We start from the raw sequence: 22,008 nt of genomic DNA, 5'->3' as shown, positions 1-22,008 counted from the left end.
ACACAGGCGTGTTCGGCTCCCGTGAAAGGTGATCCGATCTCTGGCATGGTGGAGGTCCAAGGCAGTCAAGAAGGGCTGCTTGTTCAAGGAGCCGGAAAGACTAGTTGTCACCCCGGACACCAGTCTCCTGGGGTGGGGCGCCCACTGTCAGGGTCACCTAGCCCAAGGCCAGTGGACTCAGAGGGAGGCTGCCCACAGCATCAATTGGCTGGAACTGAGGGCAGCTCGCCTCGCACTGAGAAGGTTCTCCGCTCTGGTAAAAGGGGCTCATGTACTGTTAATGACAATGTGGTGACAAAAGCACATATAAACCGACAAGGGGGCACTCGATCAAAGGCCCTCATGCTCGAGGCGGAAGCTCTGGGCAGGTGGGCGGAGCGTCATCTGGCTTCTCTCAGTGCAGATCACATCTCCGGCGTAAGCAACCGGAAAGCAGACTGGCTGAGTCGCCAATACATCGACCACTCGGAGTGGCGCCTGCACACGGACCTGTTCCAGCAGATCGTGAGGAGATTCGGCAAACCACAGGTAGACCTGTTTGCCACACACAACAACACACATCTCCCACGCTTCTTCAGTTGCTACCACTCGCCCCAGGCGGAGGGAACAAATGCACTGAGGTCAGTGTGGCCTCAGGGACTTCTGTATGCCTTCCCTCCACTTCCGCTCATTCCTCAGGTGGTGAACAAGCTCCTGGCCGAAAAGGCAGACCTCATCCTGGTGGCTCCCTTCTGGCCCAGAAGGCCCTGGTAGATAGACCTGGTCAGTCTCTCAGTTCAGAGACCGTGGAGAATCCCTCGGGACCAAATTTCCCTCAGCCAGGGGGCCATCACCCATCCGGAGCCCCAGTGGCTACAGCTAGCCGTTTGGCACTTGAGGGGGAGCTCCTGAGGAAGCAGAAGTTCTCTGACCAGGTCATTCGAACAATTCAAGCGTCCAGGAGGCCTTCTACTAGAATCTACGATGCCACCTGGACCGCATTCTCACAGTGGTGCAAGACTAGAGACATAGAGGCCTCCTCAGCCTCGATCCCTCAGACTCTAGACCTTTTGCAGGAGGGTCTAGATAAAGGTCTTGCGGTCAGCACCCTTAGACGTCAGGTTGCAGCGCTGTCTACTATCCTGGCTAGGGGCTCCTCTCGCTCTCTGAGTCAGCATCCTCAGATCAAGAGCTTTCTCAAGGGAGCTGCGAACATCAGCCCTCCAGCTGTTCACCGGTATCCGTCATGGGACCTTCCATTTGTGCTTAAGGCTCTGACAAAAGCCCCATTTGAGCCTTTGAGAAAGACCAGTCTGCGCCACCTTTCCATCAAAACTGCCTTCCTGGTGGCTATTACATCCGCTCGCAGGGTATCCGAGCTGGCAGCTCTTTCTGTCAGGGAGGATCTGTGCGTAGTTCACCCGGACGGAGTAATTCTGAGGCTTGATCCGTCCTTTACTCCAAAAATTAACTCTTTGTTTCAAAGGACTCAAGAGATTATTTTACCCAATTTCTGTCCCGATCCTTCTCACCCTAAGGAGCGTGAGTGGCACAAGTTGGACGTGAGGCGAGCCATGCGCACGTATGTAAAGAGGACAAAAGCCTTCCGCCGTTCAGAAGCGCTCTTTGTCTTCTTCCTCCCTGCGTCCCTGGGCCACAAGGTCTCTTCTCACACAGTGGGTCGTTAGCTACGCGCTTGCATCAAGCTGGCATATGAACACCAGGGCAAGAGGGCTCCGAGATGGGTCACCGCATACTCCACTAGGAGCGCAGCGGCTTCTGCGGCCTGGGCAACCCAGGCTTCTATTTTAGACATTTGTAGAGCGGCCACATAGGCCTCCCCCACGGCCTTTATCAAAAACTATAAGATTGACACCTTTGCCGAAGCCGAAGCCTCTTTTGGCAGAAGAGTATTACAAAGAGTGGCTGAAATGCCAGAGGCTACGGCGCTTCCCCACCCTGGGACTCAATAGCTTGGGCATGTCCCAGCATTGGACTCTTCGAGCAGTGCACTGGAGAAAGACCGTTGGCTTACCTGAACGGTCATTCTCGGGGCACTGCGAGGAGAGTCCAAACCCGCCCGGGGTGTTTATTTCTTGTAAACGATGTGACTGCATTGACTGTAACTGATTACAGGACGGTTTCCTTCGTTTTCGAACTGAGCATACAGAGGCAAAGGGAGGCGTGGTCAACTAAAAAACATCACTCAGTCCAAGGGCAGATAGGCTGTGTTAACCCAGCACTGGACTCTCCTCGCCAACGGTCTTTTTATGAGGAACAGTATAACTGGTATTTAGTGGGAGAGTTCAAAGCACAGGAAAACTCCAAAACGACTTGTCTATAACTAGGATTGTCTCAGCATACACTCTGATGGGTTTGCATGTGTGTAGAACATTTCAGAACAGGTTCTAGCTAAGCGGTTGTCTGAAACATCCAACTGTAGAGATGTACAGGCCTGCTAAATATCCCCTCAATTCCTTAACAGGGCAGTTTAGGAGAAGGGACATAAATGGCAGGTGGGTTATGTGAAATCATATAGCTATTCAACTAGTTACAGAGAAGCAAACAATTGTCTTGTTTGCAGTCTCTGCATCTTGCTGATTTTATATCATAAAATTGACTCACAAAGTTACAGCTTTGTTACTATAAACAGATAAACTACATTTCACTTGCAATCGCATAAGGAAAATTCCAAACATCTAAAAGAACTGGAGTAGAAAAATGGCAGTAAAGTTGCCTAAGAAAGGTAGAATTTAAAACTCTTTGGAAGTAAGGTGACCATATTGAGTGCAACTTCATCACTGTACTAAATCAGATAATCCAGGACTGATTCTTGATGGCTGAACAGTTGTTTGACAGGCCAAAGCCACCATCATGAGGAAGATTAAAATAGATACAAGAGGTGAATAAGTAGAAGCTCCTAATACTTCCTACTGATGTTGCAATTCAATTTCCTTTCACGCCATTTAATCCTACCATGGAGGTGGGAACACTGGTTATGGAAGAAGGGAATGGGGCAGAAAAAAACTCAACAGGCATGAAAGGGAGAAAGGAGAAGTAAATAAACTTCCATAAAGATGGCAGAGAAACTTTTAATTGAATTTTGGTCTGTGGATCTTGGCATGACCTTGTCAATTACTGAAATGGGGGAGGGGCATGAAAGAGTGATCTTTCATAAAGTTTCAATCTTCATGTTTCCATGCCACTTTGGTAAATAGATGAGCTAACTTTACTTCCCTGCCATAGATGTGGCCACAGAGAGAGAAAAAAACACTAGCAGGCTGAGGCTGAAGTGAGAAAACTTATTTGAAGCTTTTGAAGCTTTCTCCCATAGGAAGATATGAAGGCAAGATAATTCCGATTCTAATTTGGCTTATGGATAGGAATTTACATAATATCTTGCTAAGCAGAAAAGGGTTGTTAATGTTTGTGGACATGCAGCTGGAGCATATGTGAAATTTCAGACATGGTAGGCCTTGGTCATGTGGTAAAAGGGCTGGGAACAAAAGAAATTTTTTTTTAATAGAACAAAATGGAAAAAAGGAAAACTCGCCATATTCTTCATGTCTGTATTCAAAGTACAGAAGCCCAAAGAACACTCCTAATTAAAGTGGGTGATATAATATCCTAATAAATCTGGAATAATATTGCAACACAGGAGATTTTGGGCAAGTTAATGCAAAGCAGGCAGAAGAGAGGCAGAACTGCCATACAGGCTTCCACTCAGAAACTTTTCAAAACTTTGCAAGTGCAAACCCACCAGTATAATGCAGAGAAATCACATCCACAATAAATAATGGATGCAGTACCACAAATGAACAAGTCATAGATATTCAATTGTGTCGAAAATAATATGACCAATACAAGATATGCACGTATAAGGAATCACTACCTGAAATTCTTAAAAGTTTTATAACTTATTTTCAATGTCATTTGGATTTATTTCTATAAATAAAAAATAAGTTAGCATCTAATTACCTTTTCATGTACTTTATGACTAGATCCAGCTTTTCTAAATCTTTTTCTTCTATCAGATCAGTACAATATTTCACAACTTGCAAAATGTCTTCCTCCATGGGATCTACAAATTATACATACTTTATAGAATGCCTCTTTGAAGCAGCAGAGATTAAGCAGCTTTAAATTAATGAATGTTTTGACACTGATGTAAATTGATTGTACTCCTTTTAAAACAAAAAATCTCCCTCTTTCAAGTAAGTAAATTAAACTCCACGTTTTATTATGTATACAAAATCCTATGTATGATCAGTATAGCTTAATGCATATCCTTATTAGTTGTCTCAATTTATAGAGCAATTTGAAAGGAGAGCTTTAAAAACATACACAGTATCTGCCACATCTTCCCATGAAATTCTGCATGGAATTCAACCCTTTTTGTTTGTGCCACCATGAAGCTGCTTCATTTTATTTATTAGATTTATATGACTGCCCACTCACAGCAACTCTGAGCAGCTTATAAACAGTAAAAAACCCAATACAAAAGAATAAACAATCACAGCTCATGGGAGGAGGGTAAAGTACCCATTCAGCCCAACGGTCCTTTAGATATTCAGTAATTTTGATTGATCATGAGAAAAAAAAAACTTCCATAGAAGAGGTTGATCAAGGTCTCCCCCCGTACAGTTACAGTCTCGAAGACTTCGTAGTGGCGGGAAAGTGTTCTCACTCTGACAAAGCGCTGCCTTGTCTTTCACAGCCACCTCGTTTCCAATGGGGGGGGAAGAAATCCTCTGCACGGATCCCCCCAATTGGAAACGAGGTGGCTGTGAAATGTGTTGGGTCCGGAGCCCATCCATGCTGCCGAGGACAGTCACTGGACAGGATGGCAGCGGTGCTGGGAGCCAAGCTGTGCGTGGAGGAGCCAGTGGCCGGGAAGCCCTGAAGCAGCGCCAGCCAGCATGTCCTGCAAGAAGAGCACCAGAGGCAAAGGCGGCAGCGCTGCACCCTCCTCCACCCTGTCCATTGCTCAGCAAAGCGCTGCCGCCGCCGCTTTGTCAGGCAGGCTGGACGTGACCTCATTTCCGATTTGGGGGGGGAGAAATCCTCTGCATGGATCCCCCAATTGGAAACGAGACGGCTGTGAAAGATGTGTGGGGTCCGGAGCCCATCTGCAGGGGAGGGGTCCCCCTCGCGTTCCTTGTCTTCTCAGATGGGCTCTGGAGTCATCACCAGCCACACAGAGCCTTGCCGTGGCTCCACGCCGTTGAAAACATAGGCGCGTGGCATGCACACACCCCGTAAATTACAGACTCGGAGATTTTCCCCCAGGGAAAAACGCCACTGCCAGGTACTTTTAAACTGTGATTAAAAGTAACCACACTATGTGTGTCTTGTGTGTGAGTGAGAGAGTAAGACAGACACACACACAGAGTGACAGAGATGGGGGAGGGAGGGAGAGACAGACAGACAGAGATACAGAGAGAGAGAGAGAGAGATACAGAGAGAGAGAAAGAGAGAGAGAGAGATTAAGTGAGTGAGAGATAGACACACAGAGAGAGATGGGGGAGGGAGGGGAGAGACAAACACAGAGGCACAGAGAGAGAGAGACAGACAGACATAGAGTGAGACAGACAGACACACAGTGACAAATGGGGGAGGGAGGAAGACAGACTGACAGAGAGATACAGAGAGAGAGGAGAGAGAGTGAGTGATTAAGTGAGTGAGTGAAAAACAGACATACACACACAGTGACAGATGGGGTAGGGAGGGGAGACACAGAAACACAGACAGATAGAGGCACAGAGAGAGAGAGACAGACAGACAGACAGAGTGAGACACAGACACACAGTGACCAAGATGGGGGAGGGAGGGGAGAGACAGAAACACAGAGAGAGAGAGAGAGAAAGAGAGAGACATACAGTGACAGAGATGGGAGGGAGGGAGAAACTGACAGACACACAGAGAGAGTGATTAAGTGAATGAGTGAGTGAGAGACAGAGTGAGTGAGAGACAGACATACACAGTGACAGATGGGGAGGGAGGGAGGGAAGAAGGGAGGGAGAAACAGAGACACAGACACACACACACACACACACAGAGTGAGTGATTGAGTGAGTGAGAGACAGACAGAGACAGAGAGTGAGTGAGTGAGACACACACACACACACACACACACACAGAGTGACAGAGATGGGGGAGTGGGAGAGAGACAAAGAGCCACACACACAGAGACAGACAGACAAACAGAAAGATACACACATACACAGAGTGAGTGATTGAGTGAAAGACAGACAGACAGACATGCAACACACATACAGTGAGATACACAGAGTGTGAGTAATTAAGTGAATGAGTGAGTGAGTGAGAGACAGACACACAAACACACACACACACAGAGTGAGTGATTAAGTGAGTGAGAGACAGACGGACAGAGAGCCACACAGAGAGTGAGTGACACACACACACACAAACAGAATGACAGAGATGGGGGAGGGGGAGAGAGACAAAGAGCCACACAGACAGACAGACAAAAAGATACACACACAGAGACACACAGAGTGAGTGATTAAGTGAGTGAGTGAGTGAAAGACAGATAGACAGACACACACACAGTGATAGAGATGGGGGAGGGAGGGGAGAGACAGAAACACAGACAGAGAGACAGAGAGACATACACAGAGAGAGTGAGAGATAGATACACACACACACAGTGACAGATGGGGAGGGAGGGAAGGAGAAACAGACAGACAGACACACACACACACACAGAGTGAGGGATTAAGTGAGTGAGACAGACAGAGAGTGAGAGAGAGACAGACACACACAGTGACAGATGGGGAGGGAGGGAAGAAGGGAGGGAGAAACAGAGAGAGAGAGAGACACACACAGAGTAAGTGATTGAGTGAGAGAGACACACACAAAGAGAAATATATATTCTCTTGATATATAGATATATTAAGAAGTATTTCACAATATATAATTACATATTGTTTTTGTGATTAATCACCATGCTTTAATTATGTTCAATTTATAACAATAAAAATACATCCTGCATATCAGATATTTACATTACAATTCATAACAGTAGCAAAATTACAGTCATAGAGTAGCAATGAAAATAATTTTATGGTTGGGGGTCACCACAACATGAGGAACTGTATTAAAGGGTCGTGGCATTAGGAAGGTTTAGAACCACTGGCTTAGTTACACTGTTACAACTGTACCTGTGGCATCAACAGTCAGTTCTTAGAAATACACATAGTTATAAAGCATTGCACAGAAATAGAATTCTCTTTTCATAGATTTTGAACATTATCTAATTTGAAATATGTGTAATGAAAAAGACACTTCTCTGGCATTTTAAGAGAAATATCCTTTGAATACTACAGAATGCAGGCAATAGTGGAAAGCCAGTAAATAACATTAAGAATCAATTAAAACTATTTTTAAATATTGAATCTCTTCTGTTCAAAAATAATTATACCAGAGTTGTAGAATACTATTCTTTGATGACATCTAGTACAGAAATGAAATGTAGCCTTGTTCAATTAAGTTTACTTACAAGACACACTAACTTTTATTAAAAAGTAATAACACCCAGAGTTTACCTGATATAGTTGTAATCCATTCCTTAAGCAAGGCCTTTACATCGTTAAACTCAATAGCTCCTGCTAGATTAGGTGCTTGAGGCCAAATTGTGGTAGATGGTAATGGCTGTGAAATAGATGCACTGGAAGGATTTGTAACAGTTTGTACTTCTTCCATCTATCCAGAAAGAATAAAAATGAAAATTTCTCTATATTCTCAATAGGAAACATTTAAAAAGCACAAAAACCCAGAAAAATAAGAAATTTATGATTTTAAATCAGAATGGATTTTTTTTTAAAAACTGAAATGCTGCATTGGCTTATAAAGTTACCTGAGGATTGTCACTGACTGCTTTTTCCTGTTTCAAGAAGTTATCTATTAATTTTTGAGGACTTCCAACAGAAACAACCATATTTTTTGCAGGATTACCCAAACGATTATTTTTGAAAGGACTAATGTTCATTTTTACTGGGCTGACTTGGATTTTCTTTCTAGTTCTCTTCTTACTTTTTGTAACTGGATTCTTTGATGCTGAGAAGAAAGAAGTGAGAATTGCATTAGTATTTTATGATTAAAGAAGTAACCATGACCCAGCAGATGTAACACAAGTTTGCTGCAATAAAAAAGATTACACATAATTATTTGACCGGAATGCATTCAAAGACTTACCAGTGGCACTTGTTTGTTGTAATATGTTTTCTATGTGATTTTGCCTTTGGTCATATGCTTGTCTAAGTTCCTCCTGCAATTCTGAAGGAAGGGCAGCAAAAACATCAGGATCCACCTATGCAATAAAGCATCTTCTTGTGAATATATCACTGATATGAAATCACTGAAACATTAGTATAATATTTAAACTTCTGAGATTTTGGTTCTAGGGTAAGAAATACATTTATATTAATGATGTTTCTAACTAGAAATATACAGAACTTCTCCTATAGAAAATGCTTATCACATTACTAATACATATTATCATTTACCTGTGAAAATGCTGGGAGTGCTATTATATTAATCCCAGCATTACTGCTTGATTCTTTGAGATCTGGCATCTGTAACAGAACAGTTCCAGCAGGCTGGGATGGAAAGTTAGTGTTGAATCCATTTATTGGTTCCTTCTTGCTATTATCATGTGCATCTAATAGTTGAAGAGAATATGCATGTTCTATTTGTTCTCGAAGATCAGAAGGGAGTGCTTCCAAAACAGACTTATCAAGCTATTAAGAAAAAAATGTTTTTCTTTAAGAAAGTGGAAATGGAAATCTGTTGTAACTTAAATGCAGAACTCTTCTCAGAAACACTATATTTTACTCTTTGCTTGGTAAGTAAACAAGTACAAAATGTATAGACTATAAAAGGAGGAAGCTGTTCTTCTCCTGTGCCTGTGTCTATATGTAATAGTAGCATCTAACATAAGTGAATGCATTCTAGATGGTTGTGTGTTCATATTAGCTAAATTCAGGATACGTTAAACTAAATCCTTAAGCCTTTCTGAGTAATTGAAATAGAAATAGAAATGGCTAAAACTGAAAGAATTCCATCGACTAACAGATGGAAGAGAATGGGCTCTTTCCTTTTCGTCCAATGTCAACTGTCCCATTTAGTTAACACTGAAAGATTCCTGGCCATTTGTTTTGCCAAGAGTATACTTCACTGAAGCCGAAATGGTTACAGACGTAGTGCAAGCTGAATTTGAGGGTTTTCTATGCAAACAACACAAAAGAAAGTCCCCCCATGTTAGGTGCTTGCATATTGTTTAGGAAACAGGTGCTTGGTTCCCAGCTCTGCATATTGTTAATTGACCTTGGCTGGTTTTTCACAAGGCTCAGCTGGGCTTCCACCCCCCCACCCCCCACTTCCTTACATTCCAATCCCCCCCCCCCCCAGTGCTAATATCAAGATATCACCCTCCTTGGGTAGCTGAAATGCAGCCATGACATCCAGGGAGTTCAGACCAATTTCCCTCCCATTCAATTAAATGAATTTTTCAAACGAAACCCAGGAAAAACACATGCCCTGGAGTAGTAAGAAGCATTAAGCATTAAAGCCCGTAAAATATTCATCTTACACATTCTTTATTAAGAAAGGGGCATCCACATAACAGAAAATTTTACCTGGGAAGCTGATGGCACTTCAATACTTAAATTAAGCCTAGATTTTATACTGATTGGTGGATATAAGCCATTCAAACTGGTACTAGGCTCAGATTTGCTGATTACATGAGGGAGATCAGTTGCTTCTGATGGTAACTCTATGCATGCTTTTGATGCAGAAGATATTTCAACATCCACAGCAGCCAAAAAAACTATCAATAAAAGAAAAAGACAACATTTTCAAACACTGCAAAACACCAAGCTAAAACTACAAATATACAGTAACTGCAAAAGGTAAAGCTAATAATGCAACATATTTTTAAAGAAGAGACCATTGGCTTACCTGAATGGTTGTTCTCTGTGTGCTGTGGGAGAACCCAAGCATGGGGTATTAACCCAGAGACTGAGTTAGAAAAAGTCTTGACCATGCCTCCTCTGCTCTTCGGAGCTCAGTTGTTTTTAACGGAGGCACAGCCATAAGAAGATATGGAAATCATAAAGGTAAATTCGCTGCTGACAGGTAAGTTCACTGCTGACCCTGGGCTGACTGGTCATAGGGTTGGATTCTCCCATAGTGCACAGAGAACACAGTGGTTCAGATAAGCCAATGGTCTTTCTCCTGTGCGCTGCTTGGAGAATCCAAGCATGGGATATACCCAAGCTTAATGTCTCATGTGCAGGAAGAAGACTGGTCCAGGGTCCTGGAGGCTGAATGAAACCTCTGTAGCACTCACCGCCGAAATGCCGCCTCAGCCAAGATGAATATGTCCAGCTTGTAATGTTTGATGAAGGGTGACGGGAAGACCATGTTGCTGCCCTGCAGATCTTGTTGACTGAAGCTTGTGTAGCCCAAGCGGCCGTTGTGGCCACACTCCTGGTAGAGTGAGCCATGGTATGCCTGGGTAATGGTCTGGCCTGATGCTCATAGGTCATAGCTATGCAGGCCTTTAGCCATTGGCCTATGGTAGATGGAGTGACTTTCTTGCCCATGGATGCCGGCTGAAAGGAAACAAATAAGGACTCCATTTTTTTGAAAGATGCTGTTCGCTTGATATACCTACGAAGGGCTCTCCTAACATCCAGTAGGTTCCATTTCCTTTCAAGTGGATGAGCTGGTCTAGGGCAGAAATTTGGAAGAATGACTTCCTGGGCCCTATGGAACCAGGAGTTAACTTTTGGAAGAAACAAGAGGTGCAGCCTCAGGACAACTCTGTCTGGATGGAAGATGCAAAGATCCCCCCTGACCGATAGAGCCGCCAGTTCTGAAATCCTCCTGACCGAGGTGTTGGCTACGAGGGGCTACCTTGAAAGTCAACAGCTGAAGACTGATGGTCGAATGGAGGTGAGGTGAGGCCCTGCAACACTAAGGGGAGGTCCCAAGTGGGGTAGCGATGGACCACAGGAGGTCTCAGATTAGATGCCTCCTTAGAAAACTACGTACTCTTGGGTGGTGAGTAAGGGTATGGTTGTTTGCTCCCGCCAGGACCGTGGATAAGGCTGCCACCTACCTGTGGAAAGTGTTGGGAGACAAACCCCTGTTCAAGCCTTCCTGCAAGAATTCAAGAATCTATGGGATCGAAGCTGCAAGAGGATCGATATACTTTCCGCGGCACCATCTGCTGAAGGCAGTCCATGTGGCATCATACATCCTGGTGGTGGAAGTTTGCTTGGCTGCCTGAATGGTCTGAATGACCTTCCTGGAAAATTTATCCCGTCTTAGGATGTCCCTTTCAAATTTCAGATGGCTAACTGGAGCCACTGAGGCTCCAGGTGGAGTAGAGCCCGCTGGCTGAGGACTATCCTGTCAGGAATTCTTCAGGGTCGGGATATAGAGAGGTTGACGAGCTCAGCGTACCAGGGTCACCTGGGCCAGTGGAGAATGACGAGAAGAACCTCCGCTGCCTCTGCCAATACCTTCCGGATGACCTTTTGGATGAGGGGTAGAGGAGGGAAGGCGTATAACAGTTCCTGAGGCCAGGGCAGTGAAGACTGTTGACTCCCTCTGCACTGCGTGCTGGGAACTTGGCAAAACCATCTAGGTAGGTGAGTGTTCTTCGAATGGGTGAACAAGTCCACTGTCAGTTGTCTGAACCTCCTGCACACTTCCTGGATCAGGTTCGGATGTAACCGTAACTCTGAAGAGGATTGAATAGAATCCCAACCCCTCCTGCCCAGATGGGACTGGCTAAATACCGATATTGGCTTGCGAAATGTTTTAGCCAACCACCAATGGGGAGAGGTGTTTGTGAGTCACTTGTATCTATGAAAGGGCTGGTTGCCGGACTTTCAAAATGGCCACCTGGTCTGAGACTGCTGTTGCTGTTGTATGCCTCTGTCCCTGAGCCCAGAACTGTCCTGAGACTGATCAGATCCCTGGAAGTAGGCTCGGTGGTGTTGTGGGGAACTGAAGCTAGGTTCTGTCACCCCAAAGGACTGCGGGTGAAAATAAGGTTAAGCTCTACGATCCGCTCATCAGTGCATATATGGTAGCACCTTTTGCTTGTCCCTATTCTTGATCAAAATGAAGTCTAAGGCTTCGCCAAATAGGTTGCCTCTCTTGAAGGGAGCTGAGCCGAAGCGCCATTTAGAGCAAGTCAGCCTGCCAATGGTGAAGCCACAGGAGGCATCAGGAAGACACATTGGAAGCCATAGCTTTAGATATGAACTTGGCCGCATTAAGAGTTGCGTCTGAGGAGAATTCCACGGCTGCTACCAGCTTGTTAATATCCTGGTGCAGCTGTAAGTCCTCAGGGGAAATCCTGGCCTGCAGCTGGCAAAATCAGACTACGGAAGTTCTATTAAAAAAAGACACAGCAGTGGCCGCTCGGATCACCCAGGCGGCCACCTTATGCGTTTTACGGTGAGTCAACTCTTGTGGTCCTCTGCCCTCAAGTCCTCTGATACACCTGAGGGCACAATGGTGAATGAATCTAGGGTGGCTACCGGGGTGTCTACAGTTGGATCTGTAATAGGCCCTGCAAATCCGAACTGGAACCATAGAGCTTCCAGTCATTGTTACTAGATGGGGTATGGATCCGGGCTGGTTCCATTGCCTCTGGATGACATCCATAAACAATTTTGGGTAAGGTATGACCTCCTGTTCAGGAACTAGCTTGGAAAACAAGCATTTCATTGAGTCCAGCCCTAAGGGAGCCCCAGCTGGCCCTCCTATATTAGCTGTAGCCTTGGCCTTGTAGAACAAGGCCATGCGGAATAGGCCATAGAAAGCGGGCCTGTCAGGAACTAGGCGCTCATCTTCCAAAAATTTCCCTAGGTCCTCTTCCCCTGCAAGTGAGGCTTCACTGTGCAAGGAGGGCCAAGGAGGAGGAGGGTCCTGTAGGGGACCTGCAAAGTCCCTGGGTATGGCCAGCGGAATGAAGGCTTGCCCTGTCCACTACAATTCCAAATCTACCCCTTGGGATATGGCTGCAGAGATTAAATCATGAAGCTCCCAGGGAAGAGTGATACCCTGGCCTTCCTCTGAGTGGAGCCCCGCTGCAGTAGGGGTAAACCTGGCCTTGGGAATAAAGTGCCTGGCCATGCTGGAGGTTCCAGACCCACCATTGCCAGGCAAGCTGGTGGATCAGGACCGGGCCCAAAGATTGCCTCTTAGGGGTCCTGACTATGGGAATAGTCTGGTGACCAGGACTGAGTAGCCTCCAGAGCGGGGTGGAGGAGGGGGAGTCCAATTGCAATTGAGGGGAGAACCTTTCAGTCACCAATGGGAGTGGGGGTCTGGTGGTCGCTGTCCCCTTGGAGAACTGTTTCTCCAGTGCCTCTGTCTCCTCTCATCGTCCCTAGTTGCTGCAGCTGATGCTGAACAGGTCACTGATCTTCTGGCCCTAAATCTAGTTGATGTTACTCTTGTGGTGGCCCTGCCCACTCTAACACTGGACATCTCCACAGAAGGTGATTGCCTGGGAGAGAACTCTGCCCCAATACTGCTGCCCAAAACGGAGTGATCTGCATTCTGCAACCCCTATTGCTGTTAAAAGGGAGTACTTGGGACTCAGGCTTGAGAGGGATGATAACCGAAGAAGGCCTCTGCGATGCCGGAGACCCTGTTACTCACTGCAATGGCGCTGAGTACCAACGGGCGCAAAGGCGGCTAGGCATGATGAAAAAGGTGCCTTTTAGGTGAAGTGAGGCCCTCCTATGGTGGCCACTGGACCGTCAGTTGCCGAAAACGTTGAAGAGCCACTGCTCTGAGACATCCGGAGCTCTTCATCTCGCAATGCGCAGTCAAAATCGTGCGAGAGTGGCAAGCCAGCTCTCCTGGCACCAAAAATAACCGCCGTAGCTTTAAACAGATCAAATTGGCATGAAAAACAGCACCACTCCCTTGGTGCCACGGATAATAATAGCCACAGATTTCAAAACTGCAAAATGGTGTGTGAACCGGCTCTCTGAGTGCCAAAAAACACCAGCCGCGGTAACAGAGGCTAACCCGAGTGATCGGGCAATATCTCCGGCTGCCTGGGTTGCTGAACCCAAGTTTTGAGGAAAAAATTAAGGAAAAAACAAGAAAAGGCAGTGGTGGTTTTATCTGCAGGGCCAGGGTAAACTAGCACACTTACCAGCAGCCAAAGAGCGGCTCAGGAAACATGGCACTTACAATTTCCTTTACTAATGCCTGCTGTCCTGATATAATTGTTGCAATTATGGAGAATCCAATCTACAAAAAGGTATTTTACTTAGACTGAGCTGGAGAAAGTCTTGAATATGTCTCTCTAGGCTAGACTGAGTTAAAAAAACTGAGCTTCAAAGAGCAGAGGAGGTGTAGTCAAGACTTTGTCTAACTCAGTCTCTGGGCTAATAGGCAGAAGTTAACTCCATGCTTGGATTCTCCAAGCAGCGCACAGGACAACAACTCTGTTTTCTGTGAATAACAATTTATTTTAAAAGCTATCTAAAAAACTCCCAAAGCAAAATGTTATTTATCTTCCAACCTTCCTTGCGTTCTTCTTTATTCTTGGACTTCTTCACACCTTTTGGAATTTGCAAAAGATCAATAATTGAATCAGCTCCACCAGGCAAGAACCCAGAAGGTAATGAAGTGTTAGAGGAAGACATGGCCGTTGTTTTATTAACTGGAACTAGCTGATGCACTTGAATTCCAACCTAGAAAATAAGATACCAGAGTAAATTTGGGGAGATATGTTCATTTATAGTCTGCTGCAGCAAAAACCATTGTCTTCTAAAGATATTTAACATTAATATTTAGAATACTTTTTCATAAATCTATAGCTTACACACACACACACACACACACACACCACAATCACAGAGAAAGTATGATCTTGAAAAAAAAAGCCCACTGTTTGGGTACTTATGAGAATAATAAAAGAGAGGTCCTAGTGAAATTAAATATAGAAAATTCTTTCAGTAACAAGAATCTATAGTTATTGGATGAAACATTATTGAACCAGTTAGCTGATTAACTAAGGGTGATTAAAGGTCTTACAATCCGTATTTAATCAAAAAGTTTCCAAAGTTCCCTAATCCTAGCCAATGCTCCTTTTCTCTTCTCAGATTGGCGTTTACTGTTTTAAATGACTGGTCAGTTAGTCCAATGTACAATTGCAATATTTCACATATAATAGGATATATAAATAAAAATATTTATCACATATCCACTCCAATTTAGAACAATAAAGCAATACCAGTAAATAATTTGGTAGAAGAAAAAATCAAGCATGAGTTCTAAAGTTGCTGTGATTTAAAAACTTACCCCTCTCATATCAGAAATATTCAGTTTCATTGTGTGAAACATATTTAATATTTCTTTCCCAATCACTTTGGCATTATCTGTTGCATGGTTGAGAGTCACAGTCCTACAAACGCATAAATGTTTAAATGCATCAACAACTTTACAATGGCTACTGATTAGATTGAATATCACCAGGATCAGAAGAATCACATCTTTGAATACTCATTATTTCCAAAATTGCCCAGGACAATTGCTGTTATATTTTGTTTCCATGACTGCAGTAGAAAACTGAGTGGGCACTATAGAAAAAAAGAACTAGATAGGTTTCTAGACATATTCTTCTGATCTTAATTTTGACTGTTTTACAAATTTCAATCAGATGTACAAACTAGATTTGAACATACGGAATTACCGTACATTCAATAAATACATATAAAGCAATACAAGTAGATAATTTTGTAGATGAGAACATCAAGTATCCTTTCTCTTTCTCTTTCTCCTCCCCTCTCTCCACACTTCTAGAAGTGTAGTACTATTTTGATCACTATATGTAATTATAGTGTAATTATGTAATTATGGTATTTTATTATATTACATTTCTCCAAATTCTTAATTAACGATAAAACGTCTATGAAATCTTGAATTTACTATGACTGAATTTCATTATAGTGCACTTAGCTATTTAGCTGCTCATTTTCCTGATACCAGATTCCTTCTCCTATCCCCTTCTGCTAATGTGAGCATGCATATGATAAAAATGATTTGATTAGCATGTTCATTGATTAACACTGCTAATCAACACCATGCTATTCCTTTTAAAGCTAGGACTGTACTTTTTTTTACTTTATGAATCTAGTTTTTAAAAGAGGGAGAAAATTAAGACCTTCAGTTTTAAAAACTTGCTAGATTAATATGACCACCTATAAAACTTATGTCAGCAGAAAAAGCCATGATTAGGGAAATGGGCTGTTTATTTATAACCCAGTACTAATAATGCAGGTTTACTATTCTTCACTTGTTCATTTTCTGCAATTAAATTCAGCTTTTATTCTAATTACTAAAAGATACTTTCGTATGCTTAATGTGTTTTAAATTGTGTATTATTTGCTCCCTGAACATTTTGTCAGATAGCAATGGTGTATTTTGCCTAGCTTGTCCCTATATTTTGGCAGACAAGGATCAAACTAGTAGCTTTATTATGTCCCCAGTAAACTATCACACATAGTGAGGCCCAATTAAATAATGAATAAATTGCGTTGATATAAGTCTACTTTTTTACCATTCTAAAAATAGTTTCAACAGCAATGAAAACAGTGGCATATGACCATTTTTCACACTTAACACTACTACAGCATCCCCATGGCCATGTGATTAAAATTTGGGCACTTGGCAACTGACTCATATTTATGACCGTGGCAGTGTCCTGGGGTAATGTGACCCTCTTTTGCGACCTTCTGACAAGCAAAATCAATGGGGAAGCCAGATTCACTTAACAGCCATGCTACTAACGTAAACAATTGCAATGATTCACTTAACCACTATGGCAAGAAAAATTGTAAAATGGGGCAAGACTCATTTAATAGATGTCTCACTTAGCAACAAAACTTTGGGTTCAATTGTGGTAGTTAAGTCAAGGACTACCTGCATTTTGACAGTAATGTTTTATAGGGTTCTAACATATATGGACATATGAAGAGTATAGAAAACGAATTTGACAGACATGTTCTCATCGCTAGTATTGTTTGTAAAACAGGAACTTTTAAAAATGTATTTTCTATATCTTACAAAATGTTTGTACAATCTTATTTTAAAAACTTATGCCACCCTTGAAAACAAGAGTTTCCCCAGGAAAATGCAGTAAAATTACAATATAAAAATTGAATGTTACAAGGAGGTATTAAAGGACTTAAAAATAAATCTTTTAAAAAAATAAAGTCTAGTGACTGAAATTAAAAGCCAGTGTGTAATGATTAAAGACATTAGGCTAGAAACTGGGAGTTCCAGTTATGCCTTAAATACCAAATGTACCAAATGATCTTGAGACAATCACTCTCTCTCAGCCTTAGGAAAAAGGCAGGGGCAAAAGTTAGATGACTTAAGGCAGAGAAAAAGAGCGATATTATGTTTATTATTAGTGTGCAAATTTAAGCATATAAACAACGGCAAATTTATGTACCAAACTATTTACCTGGCAACACTGTCACAAATTCCATGTCCTCCAAATTTTGCAGATTCTACTGGGGCTCCAGCTTTCCTAATCATGACTTTGAGAGTTAATCGTCTTCCTTTCATACTGGCTGCTTCCAACCTTCTCTGGATCTCTTCTGAAAGACTCAGAAGGAAAGCTTCTGCTTCTTTTGCCTTGAAATGGGGAAAATGGATTCTATACAGGTTAAAAGACGCAATCAAATCAAAACCAATCTTCATTATTGTACTAAAATATGCCAGCAAAAAACAACATTAAATACTGTTTAACAACTGACAATGGGCATGAAAGACAATGAAAGTGTGAAATTTCACAGAATGTTCCCTCCTAAATATGAAACCCCTTTTCTGAACTCAAAGTAAGCTCTTTTGAGCAATTTCAAAGCATTTCAATCTTTAAAACATGACTGCAATGCTACTTTGAGCTCAGAGTAATTCCAAAATGTTCAAAGCAACCCATTTTGTACTCAATACAGAGCTTTTAGTACAGAGGGGAAATTTCATGTAATTTTTGTATTCAAAAATGTTCTAATGAAACGAACTATTTATTTTGGAAATAAAACATTTTATAAACCCATTCTAGAGTTTTCTATAAATGTTCTACCTGAACTGAATAGCCATAATAGCTTCCCTGAAGGGTCCGGAGGGCAAAAAAGCTCATGAGCAAACCGGAAGTAACTTCTGGTTTGTCCGTAGGGCTGTTTTTCGTCCTCCGGAGCCTTCAGAAAAGCCTCCTGAATGCTCTGGAGGGCTAAAGCCAGCCCTATGCGCAAACCAGAAGTATGTTCCCAAACTTCTGGTTTGACCATAGGGCCGGTTTTTTATGCTCCAGAGGCTTCAGGGTGAAAAATGGCCTCAAAAGAAGGCTAAAGTCAGCTGGCCAGCACGCACATGCGCACTGGGCAGCTGACAGGGCAACACCTCGCATGCCTGACAAATGGCTCCGTGTGCCATAGGTTCACCATCACGGTCATAGGCTATAAGTGCATTCTTCTATGGTAAGAAATTACAAAAGAGGGCCAAAATTGTTGTTGTTTTTCTCAGAAGACTGTCTACTTTTAGGTCACAGTCCTATATATTCACATATCTGAGAGTAAATCCTTCAGTGATCTTTCAATGGTTTTAATGTCTGGTTTTACCTGGTTTAGATGGTTTAACTCTCTGGTTTGGCCAGCAACCAAACAGAACAAGTACAGGCTTCAATGGATAGTAAAAAAAAACAATAACCCTGCCACCAGCCTGCCTTCCACTGAGGACCTGCATATTGTATGAGCTAGAAAAAGGGCTGAGAAAATATCTAAGACACCTCACATCCTAGACATAAACTGTTTCAATTCCTACCCTTGGGATGCAGCTACAGGGAATTGCATGCCAAAGCAACTAAACAATTTCCACCCACTCATGCCATCACTTTGCTGAACACCTAATTACCACAGCACTATCTTATGTCGAAGGATGTTTATCTAGGTAGTTGGGCTGAATTACTATTATCCTTCTCATCTTTCCTGTTTTTTTATTATTGGTAACATGATTATATTACTTTGCTGTTTACATGTACATTTAGAGTTTTATTGGTGAATCACACTTGGTCAATAAAGAATATTCGATTTCATTTCATCCAATGGGTGCATAGGAACTGCTCTACTGAATTATAATTTTAAAATCTTATTTTAAAAACTTATGCCACCCTTGAAAACAAGAATGAATGCTTAACAAATTCTAAAACTCCTTAGCATTTGAAAGGCCACATTACCTAAAGCTCATCCATGTTATCACTCATTTCATATAAAAGCACATTTTAGTATTAATAAGGAATTAGAACAAAGAAATTACAGCCCAGTAACATGAAATCTTATAGACCATTTTGAAACAATGATTAATGTTTCACTTAAATTTGATTTCATTTTTTTTACCTGCGAAAATCTTATGCCATAATTGATCTCAGCTGAAACAGATTTTCTTGTTTTCTCTCTCTGAATTGGCCTGTCATCCAAACCACGGCAAAATCTATATAGCATTTGTCCAGTTTTGGGTCCAAACTCTTTCTGAAGCTTTGACATTGTGATACATTGTAGATCTCCACAAGTTTTTATCCCCATAGATGACAGCTTAGATTCCATTGTTCTTCCAACTCCTGAATTCCAAAATCAAAAACATATTTTTGTATTAGAACTCTACACCAGAGAAATTATTCATTTGACAATCATTGTTACATTATTTAAACTTTAATGTGCATTGTATAAATGCATAAAATGTTATAAAATAGCAGATGTGACTGTAATTTTATAACTCAGACAATGTTGCTTACAATTATACAGAAACGTTATACTTCACAACACCTAAAATAGGAATAAACAATAATATTGACTAAATCACTTTTATAACTAGCCATAGGCCAGGCTCAAATTATCCTATTTTGGACACATTATGCAAAAAAACAAACAGTCTGCAAAAAATATCTATGCTGAGGAGGAGAAAGGAAAAAGAAGAGGATCACCTGCAGGAAGATAGCCATGAGTGCAACCTTGGGAGATTTAAAAGAAAAGGTTGGGGATAGATTGTCACACACACATATATATATGTGGTTGCTAGGAGTCAAAAATGACTTGATGGCACATAATTAATCAATTAAATATGCATTATTTTTGTCTAGATTTCTTTTGGCTGAATACTATTATTTTGATGTTTTGAATATTTATTAAATATACAGAGAATTAACATAATCTCAAGATGCAAAATCTATGCCATGCAATTTATCAGATTACTATTCAAAATTTGGATTAAAACCCCGTTCCCTTTTTATGACGCTATAATCCCTTTATTTTGGGTAGAGACAGGTGACTGGATGAAATTTAGGATTTATTGGTCAGATGCCTTTTCCTGATGCATTGGGCAGGGATGTCAGCCTCTCACACACAGGCCACGCCCACCCCAGCTCTGCAAAAAAACACTGCGATATATCATGTGACGACAACGTGATGCAGCAAGTTTAACACCTGTTCCATAGGGAGTTTGCAGCAGGTATTTTTTCTTTGTGCCCTAAGAGAGAAACATCTGCCACTACCTAGGATTGAACTCTCAACCTTTCAATTGAGAGGTGAATGCTATTCAAAATTTGGATAATGCTATCTATATATGTTGCTTTATCTTCACTATAAAGAAAATAGCCACTTTCATTTGTTAGTCACCCATTACCTTTGTAAAGTAGAGCTGAAATAACTGTGATAAAGACTTCTGAAGAAAGCTAAGAAGGAATAAAGTAGAAAAAAGCTACCTGGAAGATGTATAATTAGCTGGCTCCTGATAAAGTCATCTACTTCTTCAGACTTTATATGATACTGCCCATCAGGTTTTGCTCGGTGAGTTGCCAATCTGGCCAGTAAAATATTTGAACCTATAAAAGTTCAATATTGCTTCTAAGCAGTATTTCAACCATTTTGAAGATTCACTATTTTTCCTACATTACACATTTCAGTTATTTTAGTTCCAACAATCATTCTTACTAATAATCATTCCAACAGTCATTCCAACAATCTTACACTGATTAAAAACATTATTACCTCTCAAAATATTTTAGCAGCATAGACTGAACTGTTTTCTCTTTCTTGAAATATTCATATATACAAAGGTAGAGTGATTTATCCACATCTCAGTTAGCATCAAATTAATTAAATTTAATTAAACCTATTCATATTAAACCTAAACTGGTATTAATTTATAATTTGCATTAAATGATATCTCATTATTGAACTGGCACTAATTGTGACCTACCTAAATGCTGGAATAATGGGAAAACGAGAACTGGAACTTTCTCCTTAGATCAAGAGTTCAGATCATACAAATGGCCAGATAAATACACCAAATATATATCTGAAAACATGGGGAATATTTTTGTTGCTAGTTGCTGCAAGGCATTGACTGAATGACAACTTATTATTGTTGGCTAGACTGAGCATTAATTTGTTCATGATATGCTTTGCCTATGGCTAATTCCATGGCTGATCCCAAAATGCTTTGCAGGGATTGGGAAATGGAGCAGTGCTGTTTGGAGTATGATGTGCAGAATGTGATTAAAAATCACATTTAACCAACCTTACCCACGGACATTAAGTTGAATATATGAGTGTCAGATGCAACAAATATTACAAGTACTTCCACTGTGTCCCTTTATATGAGAAAAATACTAAAAAAGAAGGCAGTTGGTAATATATAAAAGCCTCTAAGTCAGTATATATTTAGCTTCTATTTATTATCTTCTATAAATGAAGAAAGGAGAAAACAAGAAGAATTACTGTATTTTTCGGAGTATAAGACGCACTGGACTATAAGATACCTCAAGGTTTTGAAGAGGCAATTTTTTAAAAAAAAGTCCCCTCGCCTGCGAAAACGGGTCCAGTTCCCCCCCCCAAAAGGCATGAATAGCCTTTAGGGGGCTTGCAGAGTGCTCCTGGGGGGTGCCCCCCCATATTTTTGTAG

The 22,008-nt window shown here is 41.8% G+C and overlaps 1 protein-coding gene across 5 annotated transcripts in view; it reads right to left on the bottom strand.

The window, feature by feature from the left end:
* REV1 (REV1 DNA directed polymerase) overlaps positions 1-22,008 on the bottom strand; it is a 62,011-nt gene that overhangs the window by 4,407 nt on the left and 35,596 nt on the right. For 3 of the 5 annotated variants that reach the window (XM_014060051.2, XM_087726662.1, XM_087726660.1), the window contains 11 exons: positions 20,807-20,926; positions 19,446-19,666; positions 17,516-17,688; positions 15,349-15,451; positions 14,567-14,738; positions 9,639-9,829; positions 8,508-8,741; positions 8,197-8,311; positions 7,859-8,058; positions 7,548-7,704; positions 3,958-4,060 (listed from right to left, as the gene is read on the bottom strand). In XM_014060051.2, coding sequence (XP_013915526.2) covers positions 3,958-4,060; positions 7,548-7,704; positions 7,859-8,058; positions 8,197-8,311; positions 8,508-8,741; positions 9,639-9,829; positions 14,567-14,738; positions 15,349-15,451; positions 17,516-17,688; positions 19,446-19,666; positions 20,807-20,926 — 1,789 coding nt within the window. The remainder of the gene's footprint in view (positions 1-3,957; positions 4,061-7,547; positions 7,705-7,858; positions 8,059-8,196; positions 8,312-8,507; positions 8,742-9,638; positions 9,830-14,566; positions 14,739-15,348; positions 15,452-17,515; positions 17,689-19,445; positions 19,667-20,806; positions 20,927-22,008) is intronic. The other 2 variants (XM_087726663.1, XM_087726661.1) reach the window with 2 other exon arrangements.

Source organism: Thamnophis sirtalis, unplaced genomic scaffold, assembly GCF_051295495.1.
Source record: "Thamnophis sirtalis isolate CommonGarterSnake01/CBP01778 unplaced genomic scaffold, rThaSir2_p1.2 scaffold_12, whole genome shotgun sequence".
In the NCBI taxonomy this organism is placed as follows: Eukaryota; Metazoa; Chordata; class Lepidosauria; order Squamata; family Natricidae; genus Thamnophis; species Thamnophis sirtalis.
This window is presented reverse-complemented; position numbering and strand designations above follow the sequence as displayed.